Here is a 24,506-nt window from a genome sequence, read left to right as displayed (position 1 = left end):
CTTTCTTTCTTTTGCATCTGCTCTTTTTCTTGCTTGTTTCATCCATATTAATGTTATTCTTTCTTTCTTTTGCATCCGCTCTTTTTCTTGCTAGGTTCATCCATATTAATGTTATTCATCACTTTAGACTTCTGCTTGATCAATGTTGACTTTTTTTATTCTGAAAGTTCTGATAATTTTTCACTTTTATTTTCACGTATAAAAATTATTTGAATTACTTTACTTTTAAGAGAAGAATTCAGAAAAAAAGATTTCTTTTTTAAATTTGTTTCCCCATCTCTTGTGCAAACAATGCAGCAGACAAATTTTCTTTCTCGAATATGCAAGAAAACTACTTGTTTCCTTTTTTTTATTTTTTTATTTTTTACCAGGTTCAAGATTTAAAAATAGTATATAAAAGTAAATTGTGACATTTTTTCAATTTATATAAATCGTTTGAAGAAAGTTATTTTTTAATTAATTAAAAAAAATTTATATCTAATGGCTGGCCTCTCCAAATTCAATGGCCCCACAGCGGCTGCCTAAGCTAGACACGGGTAAAGACGGGGCTGAGCTTCTTACAGAGACAAAATAGAATTGAACGAAAACATTTTAGCAAATGCATTGGATTTTTGTAAAAAAAAACAAACTGTCGAGGCTACAAATCTGTTAAACAAGGTGGTTATAATGTTAATCCCAGAACTATAAATCGCATTTTAGATGGTGCTAAAACTGGTGAAAATAAAAACCATCATTTAATTTTGACAAAGGATAACGAGAATGCACTAGTATTGTGTGTAAAAAAATAAAAACAGATGTCTGCAAGGTATTACAAAAAAAGAACTACCCGCGTTTTTAATATAATAAAGTATCGTATGCATGCTGATAAAAACCTGAAAAATTATCGTTTGTACTGCAAGCTTTCACCTAATGCAGAACGAGCAATACTCACAAATAAACTATCGCGTTCTTTCTGGTCAAAATTCATGGTAAAGCACCCCCAGTCTAACTCAAAAGAGATAAGGTAGAGCTTCTATAAACCGTGCTTTAAGTTGCACAAGAGAAATGTGTAGAAGTCACGAACTAGCCAAAGAACTTAAAATGAAATATAATGTTTTTTCACTGTTCTTTAGGTATACTTGTACTTGAGAAGGAGTGTAGTACGGTATAATAGATACTAAAGGTATGTTTAATCATGATGAAACTCCACAGTTCGTTAACTTTGGAGTTGACGGGAGTGCAAGTGAATTAATGTTTGCTGAAAATGGTGACAGTTGCTATCAAATGATATCCGAGAACAGAGATTTTATTACTATTCACCCACTTGTGTCTTGTATTAGGGATGTAGTTAATTACCATGCAATATTATCAGGAAAAGGAGTAACCAGCAAAATGGCACCAAAATCCACTGTAGAAAAGGTTCCAAATTTGCTTATACCAACTACAGAACATGGAGTACTAGATCACAATTCTCTACTTGATTTGTGTAAATTCTTTGATAGCAATTCAATAATTTTTAATAGAGAAAAATGTAGAGAGAACTGTGATGGCACTAACAGAAGGTCACTCTTCAAGGTTTGACGTACGTGTCCTTCATTATTTTTGTGAAAAACAAATTCGATTTATGTTGGTCCGCCAGACACAACAGGTGTAACGCGAGTGTTGAATTAAGTAAACCATTGTTCACACCATCATTTTCAAACACGTAAATCTAAACTGTTTTCTAGTATGATAACAATTGATCGTTATGGGTTCATGGAAATATTAGGAGAGACATGCTCATCATGGAAAACAAAAGAATCTTTAATCAAAGCAGCAAAAGTAGTTGGTCCTGCAGAGTCAGATCTAAATGTTAACTTGATGTAAAATGATAAATTTGAACAGCAGCGAGATGTATACCAACTATTCAGTCTTCTCAAACCCCAAAACAATGCTCTGTACAAAATGTCCTAATTGTTTCATCCCTCACGAAGTTAGAACAGTTTCTCGTGATTATTACAGAACAAAACTTGAAAACGCATATAGAGTTATCCATGATCTTACTTTATCTCCATTACCTACCGAAGGTGTTCTAAAATTGCTAGCATAATCAAAGGCTACCCCAAAAGACATCTGTATAAAAGCCATAAAAAGAAATTCATTACAACAACATGGATCAATTGAGGGGGAAAATGTCTTAGAAGCGGTAACTGAAAAAGAAAACGAGAAAAAAAAAAAAGACCAGATGAAGCAGGTGAATAACAAAATTCGAGCAATAATAAAAGAACAATTTATCAAATTCAAAGATCAATATTAATGTAAAGGAAGGTGTTGCGTATTTAGCTACAACTTACTAATTGCAATCATGTTTTAAAGTCAGTTTGTAGTAAGCAGTCCTGCAAAGTTGATGGTATTAAACCAAAAGTGACAAAAATTTTATGTTTTATGTGAAAATATGTGTTTTAATTTTTAGAAAAAGTATCAAGGTAAAACACAATATCATCAGTTGCCAGAGTATACTTGACATTGAATGGACTTAGTGTTTTAAATTATATTCTTTTATGCCTCGGTTACTTTCTTGTATAATATAAACCTTATTTAAATTGATTTGAAAACATAAGAGACCAAAGTTCAATTACTAGCATTTTAAGGTGCGCATACATTTTAAGGTACATTTACCTGTAATTTTGTGTGGTTATTAAGGTGCTCCCAGAAGTCTTATCACAGAGCACCGCGGCAGAGTATCTAACTAGGACATTCACCCCTTCTTCCTTACCAATGACGTTTATTGGGCTGGAGGTGGCATCGAACCTCGGGTCTGTTGGTCCTTAACCAGAACTCTAACAACTGCGCCACGGTTGCAATTACTTTTGTTTTGTATCATATTTTATTTCCTACGCCTGTGTATTATTTTAAGCTCATCTTATATATTATACTAACAAGATCTTTATTATTTATTTAATTACTTTGCGTATTTAATTTTTGATATGAAATTTTGAATTTTGACTTGCTTATGATTTACTTGTTGGAAAAGGTCACTTACGAACCAAAAATTCAAATTTATCATATATAAAAGGTATGAATAAAATTTCAAACTATTATTTATCTCTCATTTTTTTAAATTAAAGTCATTATGTAGTTTGTAAGCATTTAACAGTTTATTGTTATACTATAACATAATAAATTACAAATAAATATAAAATCAAAAACTTAAACAACAATTTTACCGTTAAAAAAGCTACTGTATATATCGAAAAAATGTTGTGTAGCATTCAGTTTAATTAAAGCGTAATAAACAATTCTTATGTTTTATTAGACAAAATAAATTTAAGGTGATTCTCTTCCTTTTTAGAGATGTCAAAAAGGTATTGAAGACTCTTGATTGCTCGTTCTGTACACTGATTTGTTTTCAGTCTCAATAGTTTCTAATATCAAAACCTTTTCACTAAGTTCAACACGTGATCTGGGCGCCAGAAAACAAAAGACAAAGAAAAAAAAAAACATAATAAAATTTAAATTGCAAGAATGTAAAAAAATTATTTTTTTTAATAAGATATTATAGATGTGTAAAGCAATTAACTTTATTTATATTACCTAAGAATTATAGTTTTAAATATCTTTTTTCTTTGGTTGGTGGAGACCAATATAATAAATAATATAATAAAATTTTTTTATTTATTTATTATATTGACGGTATTGAAATAAGCATTAGATTTAATCCAAACAAAATATTTTATTGTTTAAGATAAACTTTGTCAGGTTGTTTCAGAAAATTTCATCACAAATTCAAATAGCAAAATAAAAAAAAACTAATTTAATCAACTTGCTTAAGTTTAACGACTTCCTAAGGAGTTTTGAAATCTCAACACAAATCAAATGTCTCGACTACCCTCAAAAAAGGAAACAAAGTCAAGACTTTTAACTACAAGCAGATGTCTCTCACCAATACCGTGCAAGGTAACGGAGAGAATTATCATAGATAGGATTATGAAAAACTGTGCACAATTTAATATCAAAGTCTCAACATGGGTTTGTTTACCACAAAGGCTGCCTTACAAACCTGATTGAGTCCGTAACATTTAATGGAAGCAGTTTAGATTGAATACCTGGTTGAATCCAAATAAGTGCATCAGTGTCATTTCATCTAGATGCGGTTCATGAAAATATGCATGAAAAATAGCTGTATTAGAGATGAAAACGCAGTCATTTAGGATCGTCCATAAATTGCGCAACGCTAAATTTTACTAATAAACAATATGAAAAAGGTCAAAGTTTTTCCCTCGCAGAGTCTTATTTAAAAAAAAAAAATCAAAACAACGTATTAAGTATAAAGAAAATCGCTGCGTAAAAGAGCTTAAGATCTCCTACTTCTGTTTTTATAAATTAATTTAGCGTTGCGTAATTTATGGACAATTCCTTATACGAGCTTTTAATTTAAAAATATGCATGCTAAGGGGCATCTAATTGCTGCTATTTCTTGAGCGTCAAAGTAGCTCTCGGTTGCCCTATACATACATACATATATATATAAATATATATATATATATATATATATATATATATATATATATATATATATATATATATATATATATATATATATATATATATATTTAAACAACTTTAAAAAGTATTCTACACAATAGAGTGCTCAATGTTCTTAAAAGAACAGAGCAATTATATATTAGTAGAAAATCACTTAACAAAAATTTTTTCCATTTAACACTGTGTTTTATCAACAAAGATTCATCAGAAATGGATGATCAAATTAATAAAACTTCAATTTATACCAAAAATTAAATTACAGAAAGTTGCAAATGTCTTAACTACTGTAAATTTTCACACATTTGTGGAATTTGCTGACACTATTATAAAAAGAATTCTTTAGTAATGATTACTTATGCTATTTTTTAAAAAGGGTAGTTAATGTAAATATTATTTGAACTCATTTATTTTTATAGTTTTTTAGGAGAAACTTATTTTCGTGCCTACATTTAGAAATTAATTCCGATCTTTCGTTCAATAAGCATTCTTGATTTGCATGTGTAATTATTTCATATGTTAAGTGATTTTCTACTAATATATATATATATATATATATATATATATATATATATATATATATATATATATATATATATATATACATTATATATATATATATATATATATATATATATATATATATATATATATATATATATATTATATATATATATATATATATATACACTTTTTGATATAAGATATCAAAGTTTTACTTACTAATGGGAGAAAAACTGAAAACAAAGTCCCATTAGATTAGTTTATAATTTACTTGCCAACTATTCAAGGACAATGACCGCCATACATATTCTTAAGGACAATGGACAATAAGGACAATGACCTATATACCCAATGGACAATAAGGGCAAGGGCTTAAGGATAATGACCGCCATACATACTCTTGGCATTTTACTTAATGACTTATCCAATTTGTTGAAGTCAATTCTATGAAGCTAACTAGTAGGTTTTTTTCACATCTTATGCATTATAAGGCATTAGTTTTTGACATTACTTTTAATTACTCCCATAAAAATCAGATAGGAGAAAGATCTTGTTATTAGGCAGGCTAAATTTTCATGTTTGATCATTCTCGAACTCAGTCAAATAACCTATACAATGTTCAGACAGTGCTGACGACACTGGGGGGCCGAAGGGGGCACTTTTCCCCCAACATTTTTCTAAAGGACATTTTTTTTTAAAGGAAATTCTAGATATAGAAGATTCTTTTGTAAAAATTAATTAAGATTGTGTCATTATTTCGAAACTCGTGTCGTCGGCCCTGTTTTAAATTTAAACTTCAAGTCATTTTCTTTAAAAAAAATGTCTTCCCATTAACCTAAATTTCCAAAGGTATGGCATGACTTTTTAATAGGCCTATTAAACTACTTTTGCTATTACTCTCTCTATTTTTACTATTTCATCAGTGGCATTCCAACCAAAACAGCCCCACACCTTAACACTACTTCCACTATGGTTTACAGTCAATAATACACACTGTTTTATCATACATTCAACGATTTTATTTTCAGAAAAGCAATCTTCTTTTAAAATCAAAGATTTAAAAATTCGACACGTCGGTCCACGTTTACAGACATCGATGGTCTATTTTTTATTTTGTTTTGCCCACTTAAGCATTTTATACATTTTAATGATTTTTATCAAAGCATTTTAATCAAAATACTTTTATGTTTTTAAAATCATCTAATTGAGCAAAAATAAACATAAAAAATAGGTAAATGAGTTGATTTATTTAATGATCAATGCAATGATATAAGTACTTATGTTTTATGGTTTGTATACCGTAATTTATTCTACTCTGTTATGGGTATATTGCGTATACCTCTGTTTATCTTTTTTGCGAATTTGTATTGATCAAGTCAAATATCGAGCAGTATAGTTGTTTTTGTTAATAGCATTTAGATTTGTTTAGCTCTGCTTAATTTAAAATTATTACAAATTATTCTTTTAAAAACATATTTTTTTTTACTTTTGTTTTGAAATTATTTTGATATTATTTAAGTAGCTATATTGACATATACTTACCGGCACATATCAAGTTATAAAAATTGTAAAGAAAATGAACATTGACGAAAATTTCAAAACATGGTTTAGAGAAAATTTATCTAATTTGCTTGGATTTCCAGCTGGGGATGACTTGATTAAGTAAGGAATTTGTTTTATTTATGAGTCTGCAATTTAGATTCCGAAAGAAATACTTTACTAACTAAGCACTCATAGCTATAACTGAAACCATATGCAAAGCTTTGGACTAAAAACATTTTTCTTTGTGAAGTGCTTGTTGATTTGCTAAACGCATTCGATACTGTCAACCATAAAGTTCTAATATCAAAGCTATATCATTATGATGTAAAGGGAATTTCTCTGAACTGGTTTAAATCATATCTAAACCATCTTCCACAAAGTATTACTTTTGTTAATATCTCTTCCACTATTAAGTTCACATCTATAGGTATTCCTCAGGGTCAGCCATTTCAGAAGATTTTTTTTTGTCAATATATTTTTATAAAATTAACATAGTTGTATACAGCTTAAAAAGACTTAAAAAATGAGGGGTCTTTCATTTTTAGAAGTGAATTGAATCCAAAATTGTTGCATTTTTTGTGCTGGAAAAACTGATGATTTTTTGACAAAACGTCTAGTCCTTAAGTATGGAAAATTTGAGTGAAAAAACATCCAAAATCAAGCAAATTTTCCAATTTCCAAATTCAAAAATCCAAATTCAAACAGATTTAATATGTTTTGGAACTTAGAAAATCTTACTTTCAAAAATTACTTTTGAAAAAATGTGTCCTGCCGCAAGTTTTTTATCAAAAGTGGTCTTAAGACATGAATAATATATAAAAAAAGCCATTTTAAACATAGTGGTTTCTATATATGATTGGAAAGAAGTTAAGTTAAACTAATTGATGCTAAAAACCTCAAGGTTCTAGCTTTATTATAAAAAAAGGTATAAGAGAGTAAAGTTTATGAAAATTAAGTTTTTGTAATCAAATGTTTTTCGCTGCGCTGTGGAATCATTAGCAGGGTTAAGCACCTAATTTATTAACTGGCATCACTTGTTCAACGGTTGCGATAAAAAAAGTATCTTTTTAATGCCCAAAAAACTGAATTAGTTCTATATAAATCTCAAGGCAAAAAAATTACTAAAAAACTTGTTTTTAGAATTAGTGGTCAAAAAATAATATTGTTGATAAAATAAAACATCTAGGCATATTATTAGATGAAAATCTTTTGTTCACCCAACAAATTAAATTATATCAAACTAACTCAAGCAAATGGAATGCTTACCAAAATAGGGTATTTTTTGAATTACAAAAGCCTTGCGAATATTTGGCATGTTGTTTTTGGTTCCCATCTACGCTATGGTTATCAAATATGGGGACAAAGTTCATCCATTTATTATAAAAATACCCATATAAATCTCAAAAAAAAATCATTGAGTATAATTTACTTTTAACCTAACAGTTTTAGTTCTGATCTTTTTAAACTTTTAAACTTTGATCTGTATCATGTACTCTCAAGTCCCTAATAAAAGGGGGGACTTGAGAGTACATGATACATGATATTTATTAATTTTTGGAAAATTTTCCCACCCACCCTATGCTTATTAAGAACCCCTCCTCCCCCCCCCCCCTTTATTAATTTTCACTTGGTATCAAAAAAAAAAAAAGATGATAATAAAAATCAGTGAAAATCAGCATTAAAAATTAGAAAACAATTAGTCAAATTCAGTCACTGATAAATTGACCAAGTAAATCTCGATTTGTCGAAAATGAGCTTTTAATTTATTTTTCACCAAAGTATAAAACTTATACCAGCATATTAAATTCTATTGAAATTATTATAAAACAGCTGTTAGACAATGCACATTAGACTGTAAGTTGAGCTAGATTTAAATAGTTTTAAGCTCCTTTTGTAAAAAATATTAGTTTGGATTTATAAACTAAAATTTTTTATAAAAAATACTTACTATTATTTTTATTTCATTTATTTAAAACCTAATGTAATTTACAAGGTAAAATGATAAATAAGAAAGTTATTTCTCGTGATTTTCACTTAAGAATTTTTTCTTCCAGAATTTGTTTAAAAGTTCCTCTTTGTTCTTTTGCATTCCAGCACTATATTGCATACTTCAAAGTTTGTTCAACTTCGGAGGGAATTTCACTTTTAGAAAGTGCTATTTTTACCTTCTTTTTATTTTGAATTAAATTTTGAAAATTTAATGTCTGAAAATGGCATAAGTCCTGGATATCGCCAACAAACGAAAGTTGAAATAAGGGGTGTTTCAGTTGTAAAAAAATAATGTCTGCAGTTCTTTTATTATTAAAAAGACAAAGAAAAAAGTTAAATTTATTTTGTTGAATCAAAGCAGAATTATTTTCACATAGCTCCATACCATAAGTGAAGGTAGGGACTGCTAATAATTTATATATATAGGAAATAGAACTTAAGTGGGCAAACCGGATTCCAGATTGAATAAGAGTTTAAACAACAGTTCTAAAGTTTGAGATTTTTTAATCAACATTTGCATTACTGAGTGAAGCAAAAATTGAATGTTTAGTATCCCATGCGAGACCCAGATGTCTAAGTTTATTCTGAAGATTTATTTTGTTACTAAAAATTGTTATCGTACTGATTTGTATTTATGCTTTACCTGAAATCAAGAACTGAGTTTTTTTTGGCATTTATTTTAATACAATTTAAATTACTGTAAATATTGTATGTTTTTATCAGCTTTTTGAGACCAGAAAGGGTAGAGCTTAAAAGTATGAAATCATCCGCATATGCTACCACACCGGTAAAGTAACCATAGGGAAATTCAATGTCAATTGAGCCAGAAAATTTCAAAAATGTCACCATACGTCTCAGATTTTGCTGATTTTTATACAGTTGAGAGTACTTAGTAAAACAAGAAATTCTTGAAAATTTTAGCCTCTAGCTCCAAGAGGATCCTGAAATATGATCATTTTACTTTCATATGATCTTGGCCAGGCCCCTCTTGTCCTCTCAGAACCCAGACCTTTGTTTAAAGGTTCCAAGTCACATAGCTTTAAAAATATTTGATATTTTGACTTAAAAATTTGTACCTGACTATTTTCAGGGTTGAAGAATCCAATGAAATAATCAAAAATATAAAAAAATATTTTTAAGTACCTGTAATTATCAATTTAAATCAATTTAGGCAATTTTTTATATACCTGATTTTGATGCTCAAGAAACCCACGTTGCCTTGATGGTATTAAAAAAAAATATTTTACACATTATTCTAAATTTTATGATCTTTCCGTAAACATAAGAATTTTGATCTGCAAGTATATGGACTTCCATATATGGATAAGGGGGCACAGGCCCCACTTTTCTGTAGCGGAATCTTGCAATACATTTTCCACTACCTTTCAGACTAGCTAGAGCTATGAAAGTTTCTGTATTTTTTTAGTGTTAATAAACAAGAGAAAGAAATAAAAAAGAGCCCAATAAACTAGGGGAGGGGGCTGGGGGCATGTGCCCCACTTTTTTGAGCAGAATCTTGAGATGAATTTTTCACTATCTTCCAGACAAGCTGCAGCTCTGAAACTTTCAGCATTTGTGTAGTCCTGATGAACATGCGTTAAAATTGTTTCAAGTCAGACAACCAGATGGTCCATGAGGCTGGGGCACCTGGGACCATGCCCCACATTTTTTCTCAAAAAAATTTTTTTTTTTTTTTTAAACACATAAATGTGTCTTAAATTTAAGATAACTTTGAAAATATTGTATTCAAAAATTGTTATTGCTTTATACTTGTTCTGTTTTACTTCATTATTTACAAAATAAAATACAAAAAAAAGAAAGTCAAGATAATGTTAAGATTAGCTTAGATGCATCGATGGTCAAAGTATAAAAATGTCCATTTGTTGTTACAGGTGCATCAATTATACAAGTTATGTTGGTAGTTTTCACCCTACACTCATCTACTCTAGATGGCCAGAAAAAATTATTAAAAGGACCGTGCGGGTGCATGAGTGTTACCATAACATCTTGCTCTATATTATCAATTTCATTGATCATACCAATCCAATCAAACGCATCATATTTACACATAATGAATTCACCCAATTTCAAGGCATCAATGTTATTTTGCTGATCATTTTGAGAACTTTGAATTCCAGAAAAAGAAAAATGCCTGTTATATGAACATCTTCACTTGTTCGTTTAAAGCTAATAGTATCTATAGATTCTGGTTTAAATTGATGATAGCTCCTAGTTCCAGGAATTGTTTTACTTAGCTCAAAACGTGTTTTCAAAGTGGTGCGCAATTCTGTCAGTCTTTCTTTTTCAATCTTAAAACCAATAATCCCTTTAATATTGTTAGTACAGTAGTCAAACATTTTGTTACAATTCAATATCTGGTCATTTATGGGCCTTTGTAGACTTGCATTTGTAGTTAATCGTTTTACAGTGCCACCAATACCATCACATAGTGACTTACCATGGCTTGTAGCAAAAAATGTCCACTCTGCATCAATGTCAAAATCATTTTTATGGAGACAGATATTGTAAAGGTTTTTGTGATTTTTATACTGTGCAGCACAACCATCAGAAAAATAAAGAATCTTTGAAATTTTAGGATAATATTCTTTTAAATAGTTAACTATTTGTGTTTGAACTTCATACACAAAACCAGTGTCATGCTCATTATCTTCTGACATGAAGCAAAACGATTTTTCTTCAAGTTGGTCATTTTCGTTTAATAAATAGAGGGCAACGGGGTGCAATGTGCATTGACTTTTGCACCAATGGTAACTTTGGATTTCATCTTGAATCACAAAAGTAAAGTTTTCTGCAAAGTCACCTAAGACAATACAGCAGCCTTTTGCTAAATTTTCCTTTTGTTGCTTTAGATATCTTGCTTGACATTTTGCAATGTAGGAAAGAGCTGTTAACTTGTTTATTGCCTTTGATAACATCAATTTGTATTCTTCCATTGTTGTTGTCTGATAGATCAATGTTGTTCTGTCTTTTTTCTGCCACTGATTGAATGACACCTCCTCGTCATTGTCAATTAGTTGTGCATCCAGAAACTTCTTTAAAGAAACTATACCTGGACAGTTCGGACATCGATGAACCATACACTCATTACTTGTAACATCACAAACAACTTTTGTCATCAGATCTTTGTAAGTACATTTTATTTGTATAGCATTGGTCAAGAGTATTGCATTTTGGTGGAGGGTACATACACAAACAGAATGAGTGCCTGATGCTCCAACAGTTATACACCATTTTGGTCTTAAACTGCAAAACTTAGAAAATCCAATAACTTCTTGAGGATATTTAGTTTTAAAAGAAACATAAAGTTCTTTAAGATTACATAAAATAAGGCGCTTTTGCATGTGTTGTTTTCTACCTACTGTTTTCTCTGGCATCTTCTCTATAGCAATCAAATTTCTTTAAATCAATCTTTCTACAATAACTTAGTTTATGACAAGTATCATTTAACTTTTCTCCAAAATCACATGAATCCATTCTTACTGTAACACTAAAAACAATTTGAGATTAATTTAAAAATGAGAAACCAATAGTAATTAATTTAATGAAAGCAACTTAAGCAATCACCATGGTAATACAAAACTAAACAGTGATTGATTTCTTTTATCTTACTTTGACAAAAAAAAAGTTTCCTTTTCACAAAGTTTAATTATACTCAATTTGTTAATGTTAGAAATGTTAATAATGACTTTAATAGGTAACAATTTTCTTCTATACTAGTGTAATGACAGGATGTTTTTTGTTTCTGTTAACAACTTGCTGTTACCATTTTAGAATTAGCAAAATATATTTTTCTTTTTTAATTCAAATTTTAAATTATACAAAATAAAATACTGTTAAAATCATTACTTTAGACTGTTTTTAATCTTATACATGCAAATCAAAATTCTTATAAACATTAAGCTTCTTAAAACATTTTTAAAAGATTATTGAACATAGAATGATCAAAACCAAATGGAACAAATATAAATCACAAAAATTTGGGAAGCAATGTTATCAATGTTTCCCAAATTTTTGGGAAACATTGATAACATTGTTAAACATATGAAATGTTTAACATTGTTAAAAATGAAAATCTAAAAAAAAATTTGAAGACAATAGTTTTAAAGTTATCTTAAATAAGTTTTGAAGAAAAAAAATTTTTTTTTTGAGAAAAAATGTGGGGCATGGTCCCAGGTGCCCCAGCCCCATGGACTATCTGGTCATCTGACCTGAAATAATTTTCATAATTTTCAACGCATGTTCATCAGGACTACACAAATGCTGAAAGTTTCAGAGCTGCAGCTTGTCTGGAAGATAGTGAAAAATTCATCTCAAGATTCTGCTCAAAAAAGTGGGGCACATGCCCCCAGCCCCCTCCCCTAGTTTCTTGGGCTCTTTTTTAATTTTAAAATGCTCGTTTATTGACACTAAAAAAATACAGAAACTTTCATAGCTCTAGCTAATCTGAAAGGTAGAGGAAAATGTATTGCAAGATTCCGCTACAGAAAAGTGGGGCCTGTGCCCCCTTATCCATATATGGAAGTCCATATACTTGCAGATCAAAATTCTTATGTTTTCTGAAAGATCATAAAATTTAGAATAATGTGTAAAATTTTTTTTTTTAATATCATCAAGGCCACGTGGGTTTCTTGAGCATCAAAATCAGGTATATAAAAAATTGCCTAAATTGATTTAAATTGATAATTACAGGTACTTAAAAATATTTTTTTATATTTTTAATTATTTCATTGGATTCTTCAACCCTGAAAATAGTCAGGTACAAATTTTTAAGTCAAAATATCAAATATTTTTAAAGCTTTGTGACTTGGAACCTTTAAACAAAGATCTCAGTTCTGAGAGGACAAGAGGGGCCTGGCTAAGATCATATGAAAGTAAAATGATCATATTTCAGGATCCTCTTGGAGCTAGAGGCTAAAATTTTCAAGAATTTCTTGTTTTACTAAGTACTCTCAACTGTATAAAATTCAGCAAAATCTGAGATGTATGGTGACATGGCCTGGTTCAATTGACATGGAATTACTCCATATATAGATGTGTCCAAAATACCTTGATTTTTAATAGTTTCAAGAAGACTTTCAGTGTAAATGTTATAGAAGTGAGGTGAAAGAATCGATCCTTGTCTTACTCCTTGCTTAAGAAGAAAGAGTTTGATTTACAACCTTGATATGAGACTGTTGCACTACTATTGTTATATAACGAAGAGATAACATCAACTATACAGAGTGGTAATTTTTTTTTGAAGTATAATTTATCAAATGGGATATCCCAGTTACAGCTATCAAAAGCTTTTTTTGCATCTAAAGAGCATAGATACACATGGGAATTGTTGCTGTTGTAATGTTTAATTGTTTTGCTAATTAAAAATTCAGCATGTATTGCATTATATTGTAACATGTTTGGTATGTATGTATGTACAGCATGTATTGCATTATATTGTAACATAAAAATAATAAAATTATAAAACTAATAAAATATAAAACTCTTAAAACGAAATATAAAAATATAAATGTTCAATTAGTTTCGATCAATTCTCTTCATCCCTCTTCATCATTCTAAATACTGAAGGAAATGTTATGGCTGTAAAATTTGTGGCATTGTTATAAAACTGTACATGTATCATGTAATAAAAAAAAAAGAAGAATAATCAATGAACTAGTTTCTATGCATTATGTTTAGAATTATTATTAATGATAATCACTATTTGCTACCGATGTTTTAATAAATTTTAGTATGTTGTCTTTTGACAAATTTAATGCTTTAATAATTGGTTTGTGTGTGTTTTATAAATACTTGTTTTAGTTAGAATATTACTTTATATATATATATATATATATAGACATTTATATATATAGACATATATATATATATATATATATATATATATATAAAAAGTAATATTCTAACTAAAACAAGTAATTACCGTTCATAAATATAGAAAGATCTAAATTATTGCGATAACGGATAGCTGAAAAAAATTGAGTTTTGTCTGAATTAAAGTTCACCAGCCACTGTGAGCCCCATGTTGTTGCAGATGTGAGATCCTTTTCAAGCTCAAATGCCCCCTCCAAGCAATCAGAGAGTGTTAGCTTCTTATCATGATAAGAATAAATGGTAGTATCATCAGTGAACAATGTCACCTTAGATGTGAGAATATCTGGAAGATCGTTGATGTAAATTAAAAAGAGTATAGGACCAAGGATTGAATTTTTAGGAACCCCCTGAAGTTACAGAATATGAAGAAAAGTGGTGTCCATCGAGGACAACTTTTTTACTACAATTGGAAAGAAAGGATTTAATAATATTAAAGATGTTACTAAATACACCGTAAGAAGAAAGCTTATGGAGAAGAGTTCCAATCTTTATCAAAAGCTGTAGCAATGTCAATAGCGACGGCCTTAATCTCCCCACCTTTATCTAATGCATGATAAAACCTATTAGATGCATTTAAGGAATTTTCACTAATTTTTCATTTATATTATCATGCAATTTGTCTTTCAATGAAATGATTGTTTCTTGTGATGATGTCATGACCACACAGCAGTCATTTTCAATACTGTTGCTTTTATCTATTTCTTGATCAACTATGATTAAATTGTTTTCATTTTGTTCAAGTCGCTGTGCAAGTTTAATAATAAACTTCAAAATTGAACTCTTTGCATTGTAGTTAAATAAACCATGATCACTAGGATTTAGATTGTGAAGATGATCTAAAACATCAGAAAATATAATTTTTTGTCGCAAAAATTTTGGCATCTTTTATTTCTAAACTTAATGGTAGACTTTGCTTTGATATTTTATCCAACATAAATTTTAATGTGACAACGGTTGTTATTAAATTAACATTAACATTGCAACTAATCAAAATGGCAAACAGCCATTTTGATTAGTTGCAATGTACCAATAACAGCAGATAATAGATTTTTTTTTGCAAAATAAAAGTTAAATGGATCTTCTAAATGGATCAAGCTTTTTTGGACACAATAACAAAACTTTTAAAATTGAAGCATCTCTTTTACATATTTTTATAAAATGATATCATTTTTAGTGGAAATTTTTTAAAATGTTTCCATGAATTATCTGATTTTTTCTATCAAAGAATAAATATCAGTGTTTTTAATATATATATATATATATATATATATATATATATATATATATATATATATATATATATATATATATATATATATATATATATATATATATATATATATATATATATATATATATATATATATATATATACATATATTTTTCTTTATAATTCATCACCTAGTAGAACTATTAAACTTCAAATTTCCAAACAGTAAAGTTTATTCAAGTGCATTTTCTGTGCACTCAAATAAGCCCAAGAGTATAAAAATGAAGTTTTTTGAAAATTTTTTCCAGTCATGGAAAGTATAATAAAAAGATTAGAAAAAATTGTTGATCTCTGGGACGTGAAACTGGGAGGTGGAAAGTACCAATGTACATGTATTTTTTTATTTTCAGCTATATTCTATTGTTTGAAAGTGAGAGAGATATTCAAGAATATTTTAGAAGTCTTCTTGACTTTAATCAACCAAAGTCAAAACAATTTTTTGAGGACTTTTTAAAAAGATGGAAGCCACTTGATAAGTACAAAATAAACAGCGTAGGCGGAGATTCTACTTTGGATAAAAAAAGAAATGATGATTTTTCTCAAAAGAGAAATAAAACTGCTAAAAAAGATTTGGAGGTAATTAATTTAAATTTACATAGTTAAAAGTCTAGACCATCATAGGGATGAGGTCTGATAAATTTGATGAAATACAACTTCAAATAATTTAATTCTAGATTCCCAAATTCAAATGCATTCATCAAGTTTTGCAAATACAAATATTTTAATATATTATTAATGACACATCAAATTTATTACACAGTTATTTCATCTTTTTATAGTCTTAATGGTTCTCTAGTATAATTAAAGGTCTGTCAAGTTTTCCAGGCAAGGAAAAAATGACAGACCTATTTAAATACAATATTTTGACTTGATTGTTGTTTTATATAAACCAACAACGAAGTCAAAACTGTTTTTGAAAAAGCTATTCATACTAAACTTGAATAAAAAATGCAAACAAAGAAGAAAAAAAAAGTTTTTCTCAAATTTTGCTTTTTATTTTTATTTTTTAGATATAAACAGGAACCATTGATTTTAGCCTGACAGTGTATACAAAATTTAAAATGGCAAAAAAGGACTTGGGCTAAAAAAAAAAATTTTCAAATTTTTAAATTCACATTTTTTTCTCAATTCAGTCCATTCTCTAAACATTTTAGTTGCTGCTAGACAGCAGAGACTACAAACAAATAGTAATTCAAAGTTTTGAACTAAAAATGCTTTTTAATAGAAAAACTTTTGTTTATGGTATTTTATTTATATTTACTTATATTATAATTTTATCTGATACTTGATTTTGTTAAGTATTTATAATCAGACTATAAAACTTTTATAGTTTGGTGGTTACTATACTTGGTGTATTATGTAATATATTATATTACTATAATACTTGGTGTATTATGTATAACTTGGTGTATTATGTATATACTATAATACTTGGTATATTATGTATAACTTGGTGTATTATGTATATACTATAATACTTAGTGTATTATGTAATATATTATATTATTATATTTTGGTGATTATCCAATAGTAAGGTGTCCAAGGTTATCCAACAACCTCCTTTTTATATAAGAGAGTATTGTCAAAGCTGAATAAAGTTAAGATTTTTACAACTCTTCAAGAATAGGTGACATTAGTCACTTTACAAATAGTTAGTAAGGTAAGATAAATAACATAACATTGTAATAAATTAGTAGTATAAAAAAGTTTTCATTTGTTTGCTAAAACTTTATAACTAAGCTAAAAAAACCCTGAAACTTTTGTTTAGTAAAGTAATTAAAATGGTTTGAATATAAAAATCTTTTTATTATTTCTAAAATTTTGTTTTTATTAATTTAATTTTTGTTTTTATTTGAGAAATCAAACCAAAAAAGTAATGTTATGCAAAAGGATTTTAAAAATGTTAAAGTATTTCCCAACAATGGTAGAAATGACATTAAAGAAAAACATGCAGAAACAACATCCACACCATTAAAAATAACTAATGGAAATATAGATAAAGACATTATCTTAAGTGAAGATAACCAAGTCAAGGTAGTATTATAAGTTGTTTTTTTTGGCTATGTGCGTAGTGTAATATTTTCTATGCTCAAAATATTAAATTGCTATAAGATAATTAATTTGTCATTGTTTCGTCAGATTATCAGTTTTGGGAGAAATATTTATTTCCTTGAAATATTTATTTTTTAGAGAAATATTTATTTCCTTGTTTACATGTCAGTTGACCTTTTTTTTCTTTTTGATCTTTGGTTTATAAACATATATTATTTTATGATTAATAAGTTTAAAAAAATGTAAATAAATATTAATACCTGATAAATATTTGGTTAAGCCATAAAATGAAAACATAATTCAATTATGTCTTTCTCGAAATTAAAAAAAATAAATTAATACTTGTAGGTAGTAAAGATAAAAGTCTAACAATATAATTGAATGTTTGATGTCTTTATAAAGTAAATTACTTCATTGGAACAGACTTTAAATAGCTTCAAACTAAAATTACAAATTGACTTGACATCAATTGTCAGTAATTAAAAATGGTGTTTGCATGTAAAGAAATTCAATTATAGAAACTACTGTAATTAATATATATGCACCTTTTTTTTGCTTATGATGTTCAAGGTTGTATATTTATCTAAATATCATTTTTCTTGAGATAAAATAAAACAAATTTTGAAAAAAAAAAGTTACAAAAAAATATATTTAAAATAAAAAAGTATCAAAAGTACTTATAAAAGCAATTTAAATGAAAACAATGTTTCATTATTAAATAAATACTATGAAGATTAATAATAACATTATTTAATTGTGATATAGTTCTTAATAAATGCTGTGAAGATTAATAATAACATTGTTTCATTGTGATATAGTTCTTAATAAATACTATGAAGATTAATAATAACATTGTTTCATTGTGATATAGTTCTTAATAAATACTATGAAGATTAATAATAACATTGTTTCATTGTGATATAGTTCTTAATAAATGCTATGAAGATTAATAATAACATTGTTTCATTGTGATATAGTTCTCAATAAATACTATGAAGATTAATAATAACATTGTTTAATTGTGATATAGTTCTTAATAAATACTATGAAGATTAATAATAACATTGTTTCATTGTGATATAGTTCTTAATAAATACTATGAAGATTAATAATAACATTGTTTCATTGTGATATAGTTCTTAATAAATGCTATGAAGATTAATAATAACATTGTTTCATTGTGATATAGTTCTCAATAAATACTATGAAGATTAATAATAACATTGTTTCATTGTGATATAGTTCTCAATAAATACTATGAAGATTAATAATAACATTGTTTCATTGTGATATAGTTCTTAATAAATACTATGAAGATTAATAATAACATTGTTTCATTGTGATATAGTTCTTAATAAATGCTGTGAAGATTAATAATAACATTGTTTCATTGTGATATAGTTCTTAATAAATACTATGAAGATTAATAATAACATTGTTTCATTGTGATATAGTTCTTAATAAATACTATGAAGATTAATAATAACATTGTTTAATTGTGATATAGTTCTTAATAAATACTATGAAGATTAATAATAACATTGTTTCATTGTGATATAGTTCTTAATAAATACTATGAAGATTAATAATAACATTGTTTCATTGTGATATAGTTCTTAATAAATGCTGTGAAGATTAATAATAACATTGTTTCATTGTGATATAGTTCTTAATAAATACTATGAAGATTAATAATAACATTGTTTAATTGTGATATAGTTCTTAATAAATACTATGAAGATTAATAATAACATTGTTTCATTGTGATATAGTTCTTAATAAATGCTGCGAAGATTAATAATAACATTGTTTCATTGTGATATAGTTCTTAATAAATGCTGCGAAGATTAATAATAACATTGTTTCATTGTGATATAGTTCTCAATAAATACTATGATGATTAATAATAACATTGTTTAATTGTGATATAGTTCCTAATAAATACTATGAAGATTAATAATAACATTGTTTCATTGTGATATAGTTCTTAATAAATGCTATGAAGATTAATAATAACATTGTTTCATTGTGATATAGTTCTTAATAAATGCTATGAAGATTAATAATAACATTGTTTCATTGTGATATAGTTCTTAATAAATGCTATGAAGATTAATAATAACATTGTTTCATTGTGATATAGTTCTTAATAAATACTATGAAGATTAATAATAACATTGTTTCATTGTGATATAGTTCTTAATAAATGCTATGAAGATTAATAATAACATTGTTTCATTGTGATATAGTTCTTAATAAATACTATGAAGATTAATAATAACATTGTTTCATTGTGATATAGTTCTTAATAAATACTATGAAGATTAATAATAACATTGTTTCATTGTGATATAGTTCTTAATAAATGCTATGAAGATTAATAATAACATTGTTTCATTGTGATATAGTTCTCAATAAATACTATGAAGATTAATAATAACATTGTTTAATTGTGATATAGTTCTTAATAAATACTATGAAGATTAATAATAACATTGTTTCATTGTGATATAGTTCTTAATAAATACTATGAAGATTAATAATAACATTGTTTCATTGTGATATAGTTCTTAATAAATGCTATGAAGATTAATAATAACATTGTTTCATTGTGATATAGTTCTCAATAAATACTATGAAGATTAATAATAACATTGTTTCATTGTGATATAGTTCTTAATAAATACTATGAAGATTAATAATAACATTGTTTCATTGTGATATAGTTCTTAATAAATGCTGTGAAGATTAATAATAACATTGTTTCATTGTGATATAGTTCTTAATAAATACTATGAAGATTAATAATAACATTGTTTCATTGTGATATAGTTCTCAATAAATACTATGAAGATTAATAATAACATTGTTTCATTGTGATATAGTTCTCAATAAATACTATGAAGATTAATATTAACATTGTTTAATTGTGATATAGTTCTTAATAAATACTATGATGATTAATAATAACATTGTTTCATTGTGATATAGTTCTTAATAAATACTATGAAGATTAATAATAACATTGTTTCATTGTGATATAGTTCTCAATAAATACTATGAAGATTAATAATAACATTGTATCATTGTGATATAGTTCTTAATAAATGCTGTGAAGAATAATAATAACATTGTATCATTGTGATATAGTTCTTAATAAATGCTGTGAAGATTAATGAGACTTTGTTTTAGCTTTTAGAAAATGATCAACATACAGATGATTTCTTTAATTATTTTATATAAAATTATTCTGCAGGAAAACTTCCAAAAATCAGTCATAAGAGGAGGAATTTGACCTAAAAATGTAGTATAATTTTTATTGGAAACACTTAATACACCTTAATGAGCTATATACTCTATTTATTTATTTGAAAATCTAAAAATTTGACTAAATAGATAACAAATAACTTACTTTAGGAGATTGATTTTTTTCAGGAAAGTTTCAAGATTTTTGTTGCAAGTTTGTATTATGAACTGTTTTTGAAAAAGTAACACTATAAAGAAATAATCACAATAAGAAAAAAATGTAGGTTATTATTTAAAAAATGAATTCTAGACTTTTAATGAATAATTATATGTAGCCATTGATATATTATATAATAGTATAATAATATAATACATAATAGATTATATGTTGCCAGAAAAAAAATGACCAAATAATCATTTTTAATGATAGAAATCAACTTTAAGTTAAGCCAAGTCGTCTATCAACACAAAACATTACAACAATAGCGTCACAAAATTAACAAATAGCTTAACATATTGCAGTAAACTCTTAATAATTCAAAGATCCCAGGAACTAAGATATTAGCTTGTTAGAGAATGTTAGAGTTCCAAAAATAAAGACTTGTATGTAGTTTTAATTTTTTTCATTTTTTATTTTTATTTATTTATTTATTTTTTAAACATCTTCGCTTCCAACAAGGCTGCTAGCAGCCACTAATTAAAGTTGGAAGTAACTGAAAGATAAAAGATGAAGATTGTAGAGCAAGATAACGATTGACGGATGACTTAAAGGAATGCAAATTATATGAATCAGGAAAACAAGATGAAGGAAGCGAATTCCATAGAGCTAATGTTCGAGGAAAAAATCTAGAAAAATAAGTGTTTTTGGAGCACTTAGGAACAGTAACAGAAAAAGGATGAGACTTAATTGAATGACGAGTAACACGAGAATGAATTTTAGTAGATGGCACAAGAGACGCTAGCTCTTTAGAGCAGTGCCCATTATAGTATTTGTAGAAAAGAGAAAGAGAAGCAACATTACGACGATGTGATTATCACATCATGATAATCACATCGTCGTGGTTGGAGGTTGACTGCAAGAGCAGGTCCAACTATGTTTAAAATGCATTTTTGCACCTTGTCTTAAAGAGAAAGGGCATCGTTAGAAGATCCGCCCCAGATATGGCAACAGTATTCCATACAAGGCCGGACTTGAGATTTATAGAGATAAAGAATAGAGTCCGAAATAAGAAAGTGATTAGCTCGATAAAGTGATGCAACCTTAGCAGATGCTAATTTTGCAACTGATTTGATATATGGTTTCCAAGAAGGAGTGGAAGTAAGAGTTAATCCTAGAAGATGAAGAGTAGGTGACTAATTGAGTACATCACCGTTCATAAATATAGGAAGATCTAACTTATTGCTATAACGATTGGCTGAAAAAAATTGAGTTTTATCTGTATTGAAGTTCACCAGCCACTGTGAGCCCCATGCTGTAGCAGAAGTGAGATCCTTCTCAAGCTCAAATGCCCCCTCCAAGCAATCAAAGAGTGTTGGTTTCTTATCACGACAAGAATAAATGGTAGTATCATCAGCAAACAATGCCATCTTAGGTGTGAGAATATCTGGAAGATCGTTGATGTAAATTAGAAAGAGTATAGGGCCAAGGATTTAACCTTGAGGAACCCCTGAAGTTACAGAATAAGAAGAAAAGTGCTGTCCATCGAGGACAACTTTTATGCTATGATTGGAAAGGAAGGATTCAATAATCTTAAAGATGTTGCTAGATACACCATAAGAAGAAAGCTTATGGAGAAGACCAGCATGCTACACTTTATCAAAAGCTTTTGAAATGTCAAGAGCGATGGCCTTAACCTCTCCACCTTCATCTAATGCACAATAAAACCTGTCAGTTATTACTGTTAGCAAATCAGCTGTAGAACGAGAAGATCGAAATCCATATTGATGGTCAGAAAGTAAGTTATTAGATTCAAGATGAGAGAATAAGTGTTTGTTAATTAAAGATTCAAAAACCTTGCTTATGATAGGAAGAAGACTAATGGGACGGTAGTTCGACAAATCAGATCGCTCTCCAGAATTTTTGAAGATAGGGATAACAGATGCCTTGTTCCAGCAGGCTTGAAAACAAGACTCAGATAAGCACTTGATGAGTAGTTTTGAGAGTATAGACGACAGCTTCGGAGAACACTTCTGCAAGACAATAGCAGGTATGTTGTCCAGGCCACAACCTGTAGAAAAGTCTAGACAGGAAATCACTTTAGACACAGAAGCTGAAGTGATACGAATGTCAAGCAATGGATCAACCTGTTTGTTGGCAATATCAGGTAGAACGCAACTAGTGGAATCAAGAGATGAAATTGATGAAAATATTTTAGCAAGCAACTCAGCTTTGTCTTTAGGTGAGGTGACAAAGTCTGAACCATACAAGAGAGGTCGAATTAAAGATTTGCCCTTATTATTAATATTATTTAAGAATCTCCAGAAGTCACGAGAACCTAATTTTTGAGACGAGATACGAGATTTCATGACCTGAGAATAGCAGGCTTTGGCGTTAGACAAAACCTTTTCACAATGGTTTCAAGTAGTAATAAACAGATGTCTGTTTCTGGAGAATTGTTTTGCTGATAAATATGGAAATAACGGTATCGATTGGCAATCCCAGCAGCACAGTGTGAAGAAAACCATGGAGGAGAGTGAGACTTGACCTGGAATCGTCGAGAGTGAATAAAAGATTCCATGCCAGCCTGAATCCACAAAGTTATGTAAGATGCACATTTGTCGACAAGAAGACAAAATCATGGAGAAAATCATGGACAGAATCCCAGTCAGCTTTACTGTAGTTGTTAGAGGTACCATAATAGGGGGATTCAAGTGACAAAGAAGAATGAGATATTTGTTTTAGAGAGATCAAACTGTGAGCACTGACTAGGATCAGAAACAAGACATAAGTCGAGCAGAGAAGGTAAATGATTTGGGTTGTCTGGAAAGCGAGTGGGAAAGTTGACTATTTGATTTAGGGATTGAGAAAGACAAAAGTTGTGGGCTTTAATGCCTGCATAATCACTGACACTAGAGCCAAGCCATTCAGAGTGGTGAGCATTAAAGTCACCGACAACAACTATATTAGCTGATGGATAAAGAGAGAAGGCTATGTCGATATAATCAGAAATAACATCAAAAAAAGTGCAGTCTTGAGATGAAGGAGAGCGATATAGAACAAAGAGAAAGGCAATAGAGTGAAGTGGTGCTAAAAGAAAGCACATGAAAGAATAGTCTGTGGATTCAAATCAAGTTTCACGACAAATGGGTGAATTCTTACGAATGTAAATGCCCAGGCGAAGCATGTGACTATTGGAGTCTTTACAAATTAAAGGAAGATAACCATCAACACTAAGATCGCAAGATGAGACAGCTCAACTCAAATTAGTCTCACAAAGAGCAAGTAGGTCTGGTGAACTTTGCAAGAGATAAAACTCAACAGAAGAAAAGTTACTTCAAAGACCACAAATAT

At 28.3% G+C, this 24,506-nt stretch overlaps 1 protein-coding gene across 1 annotated transcript in view; it reads left to right on the top strand.

Annotated features, from left to right (window-relative positions):
- The first annotated feature begins 6,421 nt into the window (after window positions 1-6,421).
- The window catches only part of LOC100212975 (activating signal cointegrator 1), a 72,023-nt gene continuing 53,938 nt past the window's right edge, over window positions 6,422-24,506 (top strand). Inside the window, exons 1-3 of the mRNA XM_065816449.1 lie at window positions 6,422-6,666; window positions 16,048-16,273; window positions 17,555-17,731. Of these exons, the coding sequence (XP_065672521.1) occupies window positions 6,581-6,666; window positions 16,048-16,273; window positions 17,555-17,731 (489 nt within the window). The 5' untranslated portion in view covers window positions 6,422-6,580. The remainder of the gene's footprint in view (window positions 6,667-16,047; window positions 16,274-17,554; window positions 17,732-24,506) is intronic.

Source organism: Hydra vulgaris, chromosome 13 (genome assembly GCF_038396675.1).
Source record: "Hydra vulgaris chromosome 13, alternate assembly HydraT2T_AEP".
Taxonomy (NCBI): Eukaryota; Metazoa; Cnidaria; class Hydrozoa; order Anthoathecata; family Hydridae; genus Hydra; species Hydra vulgaris.
The sequence above is the reverse complement of the archived record's forward strand: the minus strand, read 5'-3'. Positions and strand labels throughout refer to the sequence as shown.